Consider the following 12,116-nt stretch of genomic DNA (forward strand, 5'->3'; position numbering starts at 1 on the left):
TCGCCCTGATAAAAAGCATCGTATGATTAATATTGAAAACTCCAGGCATCGAAAACAAGAGCAGAAGTACCCTCAGCCACAGCATTATAAGAGGGAAGGTAAATGGCATAAACATGGTCGAAGTAATGGAAGACACACGGCAAATCTTGAAATAGAATTGGGTCAGTTACCTTTTGACCCAAAATATTGAACATGATTAAGTAAATTAGATAACTTTAAGAGAATTGTGGATGTTCTCTACTCTGTTCAGTATTGAAAACTAAATCAGAAGTTACCAAGAAGTCAATGTCTCTCATCTCTAATTATCAGTTTGGTGAATTTTACACTGTTACTAAAAAGCATCCATCAAAGCTTACTAACTTGCATTTTCTTTGTAGTTTAGCTCTCTGCTGAATACTTTTTGGCAATGGAAATAAGTTTGGTTGTAGTTTTACCATTAGGGAAGCCAGGCATGCAATTGGTTTTATGCATGAAATGTTTCCTTTCGTTTTAAGGGTAAGACAAGCTCAAGTTATATTTGGCAAGTGTAATTAACACTGATATGTTAAATTTGGTGTTGAGCTGCCTTGGGAAAAAATACATTGTGATGGAATTTCATCTTTATTAATGTTTTATAAACTTGCTTCTTGTCTTTTCTTTGGGTTCAAAAGCCCAGTGACTTGTGAGGAATTTGCTGCCTTAATGAGCTTGCTGACTTGTTCATTTGTGAAATTTCTTGCACATCTGAATGTTTTGGAAGGAAAATTAAACTACACCATGGGGAAAAAAGGTCTTTATTGACAATGTAGGACTGTTACAGTATGTGGTTTGCTGTTCTAAGAAAATGTTTTTGATTATTCCCTCATCTAAAGGAAGATTATATAATGCCATTAGGTAAGAGTGGCTCATAGTAGGCATTGTTCACTATTTCCATTTTTTAAAAAACCCAAAAGTTTTAATATTTTCGGAAGTAATTACAATTTCTCCAAGAAATTGTTTGAAATTTCATCTTCGGCTGGCTTTTAATTTTTACTTCCTTTCATAAATATATATATGGCTTCCAGTTCGGCCCTCAGGCAGGTGAGTGTGGAAGATAACAGCAGTTCTCTCGTACCCATTTGAAATTAGAAAGGTCTTTATTTCCTAAAATGTGAAACATAAAAAAAAAGTTACTTGAAGTATGGGATCACATTTGAAGTGAGGATTTTTAAAGAAACTTATATTAGCTGCTTAAGTATATTAATCTTTTTTCAACAACTTCTAAATTATAATACCAACTTAGATAATCAGTTTATTTGATAAAAAAAATGAACTTAAGAGAATTTGAATTGACTTTTGTTTGGAGTAAAACAAGCCAAATTAAAACAACTTGATTGAGGTATGAATGTACACTTAAACACAATGTATGTGAGTGGGAGTTTGAAATTTAACATACCATAGCAGTTTCCCAAAGTTCCCTCATCTTTACTCACCTCTTCTAAAACGCTGAAGATGATTAAGTGAGTAGGCAATAATATATTACTGGAAAATTCTTGATTTAGCCAACTTAATGGATTTAAGTAAAATTTATCTGCTTCATCAAGATAATTCTCCTTTCCAATCAAGTCTGGGGGACACTGAAGAAATCTCATTGGAAGTGGACAGTGTATATGGCTAAAGGGGGGGGAAAAACAATTTTCAAAAGTATAAAAAAGAAATGTGGAGACTATTGAAATTGCACAAAAGTTAAGCTTATTTCATAGTATATATGGCCTAATCAAACTAGGGCTTTGTTTAAGCTTGGGAAAAGAAAACTCAGAATAAGTCTTATATTGTTTTGTTTATTATAAATAAAACAATATAATCCTAAATTAGTAGTAATAAATGACAAGGTTCTTCTCCCCCCACTCCCCCTTTTACTCCCCTTTGTTTCATTTCAACAAACATTAGATTGAATTTAATGAAAACTAAAATGAAATTTGAGCTGATAGCAGTTTTGTATCAACAAAAAATTCTTCAGCATATAAAAATTCTGCCATGCAATCTAAGATAGATTTAACCAATCTGTATTTCTTAAATTTGAAAGTAAAAAGTTAAATTTTAGTTTTTCATTGAGCTAAGATGCCTCACTACTAGTGATTATAATGCAGAAATTTCATAACACAGGTATACTTCATATTATATAAAACTACAACTTTTTTTAATTGCTTGAAAATTTCTGTAATACTAAATAACTTTTCCTAGTACTACCATAATTCCTATCTCCTGGAAAGAAAGGGGAAACAATTTAAAAAACATTTGAAAAACCATGTGAGAAAATGAGAATAAAGTCATATCAACATAAAGTATACTTGAGGATGTAGGAATGAATCAAATTGCTAAAGGGAGAGTAAATAGGATAGGAGAGGGCTAAGGACAAAGCCTAGAAGAATAAACCCATATCTAGAGGATAAGAAGAAGAGGTTGAACAAGAGAAGGTTGAAAGATTAGGAAAGGACAAAGATTAAGAAGAATGAAGACTGGATAAAAGTCAGAATAGGCAATTAAAGTCATCCTGTAGCAAAGCAAAGTTTCTATAGAGTGGTGGGAACAGAGGCCATATTCCTTAAACTTTAGATTAACAAACAAATAGAAAAGTAAGAGGTTTTGTTCTGTTATTTGGGTTTTTCTTTTTCTTCCACAGAAGGAGACCTGAGCAAGTGTCCAGTTGGGAAGGATCCTGTAGAGGGAGAGATTTAAGATGAGATGTGAAGGGATGGGATCAATGATACCAATGAAGAGGTCTTAGCAAAAAGAAATCATTTCCTTTTCAATCCAAGGGAAGAGTGTGAAATGAGAAATGTTGAGGTGTTGTGGGGAGGAGTGTATAGTCTTGTCTGTTGAAAACTGGTGAGTGGTAGATTGAAGAGATAGTTCGGCATTACACTGTGAGGAGTGTAGTATGGAGTCATTAAAAGATGCTTGGAGTGCTATCCAGAAGTAATGGCCTAGGTGAGCTTAGACTGCATTAATTTTAATGGAGCCAGTCACCAAATCATTTAACCTATGGAACTAAAAATAGCACTCACTTCACAAAGGCATTGTGAGGATCAATTGAGGTATAATATATGTAAAGTCCTCCATAGATATGTAAATCTTAGCTATTATTCATAATAATGATGATGATGTTATTTGTGCTTAATTGGTGGCATGATGTTAGGGATTCCATGGTCGGAAAATGGAAGGACAAGAGGGCAAATATTTTGAACATTGTCATAGTGAAATGGCTCAATTATGGTAAGGAATAAAAAGGGAAAATAACAAAGCTGGAACAGGGCTAATGAACTGGGAGATGAGGGAGAGACCAAAGAAATGGAAGTCAAGATGAGGACAAAGGTCAGGATCTAGATGGAAGATAGTTGGAAGGAATAGGAGATTAGAACCTGAGAGAATAAATTCATTATTCTAAATTTTAAAGGGAGGGTATTTTTCAAAAGATGATGAAGTCTAAGATATCCTCCAAGGGGGTCCCCTAAGATAGCAAGGCAAGGGAGTTACAACAAAGCAGCATAGATACAGACCTATATGGTACTCTAAAATTGGGCTTTTGAAGGAAAGTTTCTGTTAAGTTGGGTTTGGACTTCAGCAGGTGGTTAACTTTTCAAACTAGAAAAAATTCAGGCTTCAGTACTTCTAATTAGAGAGCTAACCACAAAGAAAGATGACTTCTCAACAATAATTTATGGCTGTCTTGCTCTCTTAGGCAGATAGGTACTGGACTATGTGGATCTATTTTAAACTTCTTGAATGGATGAGTTACTTTATTTTTGGCATTTTACATCACTTCCTAGAGGTGTTTATTAATCCATGGTTAAATTACATTGAGTTTTGAGAAAAATTATTTTAAAACAAGTTAAAAATATAAGATCTTAAATGCTATTAAATTTCATTAGAATGCTTTATTCTTTGACAGAGTTTGAATTATTTTTATGGTATGGTTCAATACTAATATAGTTGAATAAATTTAAATAGATTTTTAAAATCATTTGGTCATCAATCAATTTATATCCAGGGACTTTTCAAAAAACGCTACATTTTAAAGCAGTGCCATTAACTGGACTAATTTAGTTACCTGTAATAAGGAGTAGAGTGGCAAGGCATCATTACAAAGACGGAGACTAAAGACCGATTAGGGGAATTGTTGTCACAGAGTTCTTGAATATGAGTCATGACATCAAGAGAACCACGTTGATGAATCAAACCAGTGTAGAGGGCTAGGACCACATTTGATAAAAACATAAAACACAGTGCTGGTTTCTTCCAGGTTTTCAAGTGATTTAAAGAATGTCCTAGAAGATATACAAAATGAGCCCAAATTATTGACAATATTTAAGGGTTTTTTTGTGTATAGTGTGACAGTAATGAATAATGTTAATTTACTGAGGATTTCATGGTTTAATATTTTCTAAAGATTTGCTCAGATGCCCTGATCATGTCTTTTATCATTTCCTAATACCCTGCCTGTGACCATTTAAATCTCTAACCCACCTACCTCTTCATTTACTCATTTTATCATCTCTGCATCAAGCTGAGCTTATGCTTCTTATGCTTACCCACTTTTGTGTATATTTGTGTGTGTGAACCTCATTGTATCTCTTAGGCTCAGAAGAAGTGGAAAAGGGACCTTAGAATTCTAGTCCAGTCTCCTGTGAGTATTGTAACTACTGAATGTCCCTTGTGGGCACTGAAAATTTTATCAATGTTCAATAAAGATGAGTGATCTCTCTGATTTGTGTCTGGGATGCATACTATATTCATATTGTCTGTGTAAGAGATAAAAGTCTACCATACATTCTGGCACGAAGTCCCAAATGCTATCCCAGGAAGGGGATTTTGTAAAGTAGCCATCTATCAATATTGAAATTACAGACTCCCTCTACCTTTGACACATGGCCATTCAGCTTTTAATAGTGAATATCCAATGCCTCAAAAAAAAAAAGCTGTCCACTACAATTTTGATAGTTTGAATTGCTAGAAAGCTCTTTCTTATTATATTGAATTGAATCTTATCTCAATGTTTATCTTACAAGTCTCCTCTCAAATGAAAAATAAAAGACTTTCCTGAGTAGGAGTGGAAACCATTTTATCCTGTCAGGAAATTAAATCCAAATTTTTATATGCCTAGGTAAAGATCTCTAAATTATATACAATGGTACCTCAATTCAGCCAAATTTTGGGGGGAAGGGGTTCCATTTGGACTTATAGTCAGAAAGTTTTGACAAACATTTCACCTCAATGTATCTCAGATGAAGGGACAGCTTTGTGGTGCAGTAGATAGAGACTGAAGTCAAGAAAACCTGAGTTCAGTTCTGGCCTCAAACACTTTCTAGCTGTATGACCCCGGGCAAGTCACTTCACCCTGTTTTCCTTGGTTTCCTCATCTATAAAATGAGCTGGAGAAGGAAATGGCAAAATATTAGCTTTCCCAAGAAAACTCCAAATGGGGTACAGAAGAGTTGGACAGGGCTACAATGAATGAAGAACAACTCCCAATGAAATGAAATGCTTACTTAATAATGAACAATATCTAATAAATGTTTATTATGTACATAGCACTATTCTAGGTGCTAGGAATATGAAGATGAAGATAGAGGCTCAGTCTTAAAGTAATTGGCATTTGAATTGTATCTCATTTTTTTAGGCAAGAATATGTTGTCTTTTAGGGATATTTAAACATTTCCCTGATTTTAGTCACCAATTTAGGCTAATCTTGTTTACTTAGCTTAGTTACAGAAAGGCTCTTCCTGCATGATAGAAATTGAATATTTATAAGGAGAAATAAACTATCTCAGGTAACTAACAAATCTTAACCTATAGCATCAAAATTAATTAGCAAACATAATTTTAAACTATAGTACACTTTGAACAAGCTACCTTCAAAAAATGGAATATCAGCAATTGGATATCTGCATGACAATATCCCATCCAACCAGGTAGGAGAACTTCCCTAAATCTGGATGACTTTGCAGAAACACTTCTGGAGGGGGGAGGGGAGGGAAGGGGCAGTTAGAAGCATCTAAATAATTCTGACTTTCGGGCTGATCAGTTGGGGGGGAATGCATGTGGTTGGGAAGACAGGTGGGCCTTTCTGGACCAGAGGCAATGAGATAGTTTATATCTACTCTGATGCAAAAAACAGACAATTACAGATGGATTTGGGACACAGATAGGAGCTGAATCAATAAGTCACACAGTGCTTAGCAGGTACTTAATAAATGCTTAGTCCAGGAACTCTCAACGTGTTTGTTTGTATGTATGTGTGTGTGTGTGTGTGTGTGTGTGTATGATGGACCCCTTGGGCAATCAACATTTTAAATCGCAATATACTGAATATACAGAATTACAAAAAAATTTATGTATGAGGCTGGATTTGAACTCAGGTACTCCTGACTCCAGGGCTGGTGCTCTATCCACTGCACCACCTAGCCACCCCAAGAATCTCTTTTGATATCTGTATTCACTGGAACTAGACTGCTGGATTAGCCTGATAATCTGCTTCTCCTTTCCATTCCATTGTTTACTGAGCTGACAATAGTAGTCTAGTTCCAGTGACTACAGATAACTGAGATCTTGAAGAGGCAAAATGGCAGGTCTTTGGAAATTACCAGATGTGGGAGAAATGGGGAAAATCAAGGAGGAATAAATGAAGACTCAAGTTTTGAACCAAGATGATTAAAAATATCAGGAGCAGGAACAGAGAATTTGGGGAGGAATATAAGGATTTCAGTTTGGGACACGATGAATTTGAGATGTCAGCACTATACTCCAGCCAGAGCCATTTGTCAAGAAATTAGAGATTTGGAATGAGCTCTGAAGAGGAGTCATCTTACATGTAGGGGGTAACTGAAACAGTGGAAGTAGATGTGCTTGCCAAGGAAAGATAACAAATTGGACTTGACAATATTTTGGTGAACCCACATTTAGAGAAGTTGGATGATAGTGAATTAGTAAAGGAACTTAAGATCATGAAAGATAAATTTGATACTATCAAAATGGAGGACAGGAGTGTTAAATGCAGTAGATCATAAGATTGAAACAGCAAGAATGATACAGAAGGGGGGGATAGAAATTTTCAATCTTAAGGATCTAGGAGCTAAAAAAATGACACAGATTTCAAGCTTAAGTGACAAAGAAGATAGGATATTGATACCATTCCAACACATGGAAATCTTGAAGAGAAATGGGTCTTAGAATTAAGATTTCAGATTTTATGCAGGTAGATATTTAGAAGTCATTGGGAAATAATGCTTCTAATTCAGGAAGGAAGAGCTAGAAACAACTGATGTGTGAGAGACACTAGCAGAGAGCAGGTAGTTGAATTCCTGGGGGTGAATGAGATTAAAAAAGAATGGGGTCACAAAAAAGCTGAAGAAAAAGAATCTTAGAAAAGATAAAGGAGCTCCCCCAAAAAAAGGCAGAGCCAAGAGATAACAGGAATGGCCAGAGAGATAGAACCAGGAGAATATAGTGTTAAGAAAGTCAAAGGATAAAAAAATTTCTAGAAAGGAAGGAAGGGGTAATCACTGATCTCAAATGCTGCTGGGAGGTCCAGGATGTTTTAGGGATTTGGTAACTGGGTCAATGGTGCACTTTAGGAACAGTTTTACTACTGTGTTGAGGGCAGATGCCACATTGCAAGGTATTAAAAAGAATGAATGGATATTGAGGTAGAAGTGGAAACTGTAGAACATTTTGTAAGAAGTTTGGGCAGTGGATAGAGGACTGGCCTTGGAGTCAGGAGGACCTGAGTTCAAATATGACTTCAGACACTCAACAATTGCCTTGCTATGTGACCGTGGACAAATCCCAACCAACCCCATTGCCTTAAATAAAATTAAAAAAAAATTTGGGCAGTGGAGAGTGGAAAGCAGTTTTGAGGCAAAGAGTCTAGGAAAGGTTTAGAGGAGAGATGAGCCTATTGGAGGGTGGGACAGGCAGTGAAGGAGCAATTAAGGGTGATGCAAGAGATGATCATTTCATGAAGTAGGATCCTGGGAACGTACAAAATGATGTGATTGAGAGAAGCAATTTAGGAATTAGCTTTGGTAAGGAGGAAATTCACTACCTCTGGAGAAGAGGATAACTGAAAACATTTTGAAAATCTAATAGCTCAAACTTAATACAATGTGTTATACTTTATAGAGTACTTTGCTCGCAACTGCTCTGTTGAGGTAAAAAAGTACAAAATTATCCCTGTTTTACAGATGAACAAACTCATCCTCAAAAAAGATTGTATAACTTGCTAGTAATGTTCAGAATTGTAATTCAAATTTCATTAAGTTCCTTTCTAGCTCTAAAATTTTGTTACTTTAATTTTTTAAAGCCTTTGGTATAGGCTATATCTTCTAGAGAGATTCAATATCTTGCTAGAGGTTAATATGCTTCCCAAGAACACCTCTGAACTGGCTAACAGAGTTTCTTACAGTGGTGAAGGTCCTGTCTCACAGGTGGAAAGTTTAACCTCTTCATCATTCTTCATCCCAAGTAACCTCAGGATCTGGCAATAACAAATATTATGGTTGGAGGATAATAACTGATGCCTGTTCAGCTCAAATTCTTTTGGGTACAGTGATCTAAGCCTTAAACACCATTTAGAATGAAAAAAGAAGCCATAAAAATACATTTCGTTAAAAAAAAAACCTTGTTTCCCTTTTATTTTTCTGCCATCTATATTGGCAGAATTTGTTAATTCCAACAGTTCAATAAATAGCTCAGCATTGGGATGCTAGGTTGTTGGTTACATAAAGGCAGATAAAATGCAGTTGTTTCTCAAGTTAGTGGGGGCAAAGTTGTACACAGTACACAAAGCTGTATATATGCTTTGTGTGTGATAAAGGGACCGTGTGATAAAATCAAGCAAAGAATATGAGAGAGCAATCATAAGATGTTCAGTTAGTGATTTGAGAACTCTCTTATCAAAATGCCAACTCTAGAATTAAATAAGAGCTGGGTTTATATCTGTTTCAAACTTAATCCATTACTGAGGACTTGGAGATAATTTCAAAATCAAGCACTCATGATTAGATCTTAAAACAGTATGTGCAATAGGCTGGACAGATTAGACACAAAATTCTGTGGGTGCTACTAGATAATTAGAACTTATTACAGATAACGAGTTGATCTTAAGTTTAAAAAGCCTTTATAACTGTTTCTAGATCATGCCTGACACCGTATCAAAAACAAGGTCTACTCTAGCCTTCCCAAATCTATATTTTGCAAAAGTTCCTGAGACAAAGAATTTTCCATATTATTTATTCCATACACACACACACACACACACACACACACACACACACACACACACACACACACACACACAAAGAGGTTTCTTAGTATTTACAAAAAAATGATGGGGGGAAAGGTATGCTATGTATCTGTAATGTTCAGAACCTCTATTTTTGCTCTGGTTGCTTCAAAATCTAAGCTATTTTTAGTAAAGTTAAATCAGCATGATGCTTTATTGGTTTAATGTATTTTTATAAATGAAATTTCTTCTGAATTGGTACTTACATATTTAGAAACTCATTCTAATGCAATAACTTTAGTCTGAAGATCATGTATGCTACAAGTCTGAAAGAGTGAATTTAGCCAAAAAACAATAAAATTTTCGCTTGACATAGATATGTTGTGATATCTTTGTGTGTTTGTATTATATAAGCTAAAATAATGTTGACCAAATTTGAAGAATCCAAGAAGTTTGCAGGGTTGGTTCAATAGTTGCAGGTTCAATATTAGGAAAACTATACTATCAGAATCATAAGATCATATCAATAGATGCTGAAAAAGCTTTTGACAAAATACAGCACCCATTCCTACTAAAACCACTAGAGAATGTAGGAATAGATTGTTCCTTAGAATAATAAGCAGTATCTATCTGAAACCATCAACAAGAATTATATGCAATGGGGATAGGCTACAGGCATTCCCAGTAAGATCAGGGGTGAAACAAGGATGCCCACTATCACCACTACTATTCAATATTGTATTAGAAATGTTAGCTTCAGCAATAAGAAAAGAAAAAGAAATTGAAGGAATTAGAATTGGGAAGGAAGAGACAAAACTCTCATTCCTTGCAGATGACATGATGGTATACCTAGAGAATCCCCCCCCAAAAAACCATCTAAAAAACTACTAGAAATAATTAGCAACTTTAGCAAAGTCATGATATAAAATAAACCATAAATTTCAACATTTCTATATATGTCTAGCAAGATACAGCAGAAAGAGCTAGAAAGAGAAATCCCTATTCAATGTAACCTCGGGCAATATAAAATACCTGGGTGTCGTATTTGCTAAGGCAGACCCCAAAACTTTTTGAAAACAATTTTAAAACACTTCTCACACAAAATCAGGTTTAAGTAAGTGGGCAAACATCAACTCTTCATGGATAGGTCGAGATAATATAATAAAAATGACAATTCTACCAAAACTAAACTACCTGTTAGTGCCCTACCAATCAAAATTCCAAAAAAATGAGTTAGAAAAAGTTATAAAGTAAATTTATATGGGGAAATAAAAAGTCAAGAATTTCTAGGAATTCAATGAAAAAAAGTGCACAAGAAGGTGGCTTAGCCTTACCAGATCTAAAATTATATAAAGCATCAGTCATCCAAACTGTCTTGGTATTGGTTAAGAAATAGAGTGGTGGATCAGTGGAACGGACTAGGTACAATAGCAGGAAATAATTATAATAATCTGCTGTTTGATAAAACCAAAGAGTCCAGCTATTGGGATAAAAACTCTCTTCAATAATAACTGTTTGGAAAATTGGAAGTTAGTATGGCAGAAACTTAGATCAACACTTCACACTCTTATACACCAAGATAAGGTCAAAAAGGATACAGAATTTAGACATAAATAATATAAGCAAACTAGAAAATCAAGGAGTAGTTTACCTGTCAGCTCTATGGAAAGGGAAGCAGTTTATGACCATGGAAGAGATGGAGATAAAAAAAACACTAGATACTTTTGATTACATTAAATTAAAAAGGTTTTGCACGGAGAAAACCACTGTAACCAAGATCAAAAGAAATGTAAATTGGGAAACAATTTTTACAACTAGAATTTCTGACTAAAGACTCATTACTAAAACATACAGAGAATTGAGTCAAATTTTCAAAAAAACAAGTCATTCCCCAATTGACAAATGGTCAAAGGATATGCAAAGGTAATTTACAGATGAGGAAATCAAAGCAATCCATAGTTATATGAAAAATCACTCCAAATCATTACTTATTAGAGAAATGCAAATTAAAGCATCTCTGAGATACCACCTCCCACCTCTCAGACTGGCCAATATGACCAGAAAGGACAATGGTCAATGTTGGAAGGGATGTGGGAAATCTGGGACACTTAATACATTGTTGGTGAGCTGTGAACTCACCTTTCTGGAGAGCTATTTGGAATTATGCCCAAAGGGCAACAAAAATGTGCATACCCTGAGGAGATTATGAAAAAGGGTAAAAACAACACTTGTACAAAGATATTCATAGCAGTCCTGTTTGTGGTGGCAAAGAATTGGAAATTAAGTGAATGTCCTTCAATTGGGGAATGGCTTAACAAACTGGTATATGTATGTCATGGAACACTATTATTCCATTAGAAACCAGGAGGGATGGGAATTCAGGGAAGCATGGAAGGATTTCCATGAACTGATGCTGAGTGAGATGAGCAGAATCAGAACAGATATGATTTCTCTCTCATCACATTCAACTGAGATCAATGTATACCATGGAAACAATGTAAAAACTAAGAGACTACGTGGGGGTGGGGGGAGGGAAGCAAGAATAAGGGAAATATTGTAAAACTCAAATAAAATCTTTCTTAAAAATAAAAGAATCCAAGAAGTTGAAATATGAACACACTCTGAACTAGTTCTTATGTGAACTATGTTCTGCTTATTCAGATCTGAGCTAAGCCACATGATCACATGTGAATGGTTTTAAATAATCCCTAAATCATTATCTACATTTTGATAGTGCCATCTTGGTAATTTGCAAATAGACCACCTATCTCAAATACGCACAATTTCCAAAGGAGGGCCTACCATATTGGGATAACCCTTTCTGCCCAGCAGCCATTCCTCTTCCTGTATGTACCTTTCTGCCTACCAGTCTCCT

The 12,116-nt window shown here is 35.1% G+C and overlaps 2 protein-coding genes across 7 annotated transcripts in view; one reads left to right on the forward strand and one right to left on the reverse strand.

The window, feature by feature from the left end:
- Positions 1-4,726, forward strand: part of CCPG1 (cell cycle progression 1) — a 54,874-nt gene extending 50,148 nt beyond the window's left edge. For all 4 annotated transcript variants that reach the window (XM_074234619.1, XM_074234622.1, XM_074234620.1 and 1 more), the window contains one exon: positions 1-4,726. In XM_074234619.1, coding sequence (XP_074090720.1) covers positions 1-190 — 190 coding nt within the window. In that variant the 3' untranslated portion in view covers positions 191-4,726.
- The window catches only part of PIGB (phosphatidylinositol glycan anchor biosynthesis class B), a 27,350-nt gene continuing 15,888 nt past the window's right edge, over positions 655-12,116 (reverse strand). For 2 of the 3 annotated variants that reach the window (XM_074234623.1, XM_074234625.1), the window contains exons 10-11: positions 4,070-4,286; positions 1,286-1,632 (exon numbers count right to left, since the gene is read on the reverse strand). In XM_074234623.1, coding sequence (XP_074090724.1) covers positions 1,293-1,632; positions 4,070-4,286 — 557 coding nt within the window. In that variant the 3' untranslated portion in view covers positions 1,286-1,292. Of the gene's footprint in view, positions 1,123-1,285; positions 1,633-4,069; positions 4,287-12,116 lie in introns of those variants that run through there. The other variant, XM_074234624.1, reaches the window with a different exon arrangement.

This window comes from Macrotis lagotis, chromosome 4 (genome assembly GCF_037893015.1).
Source record: "Macrotis lagotis isolate mMagLag1 chromosome 4, bilby.v1.9.chrom.fasta, whole genome shotgun sequence".
NCBI classification, from domain to species: Eukaryota; Metazoa; Chordata; class Mammalia; order Peramelemorphia; family Peramelidae; genus Macrotis; species Macrotis lagotis.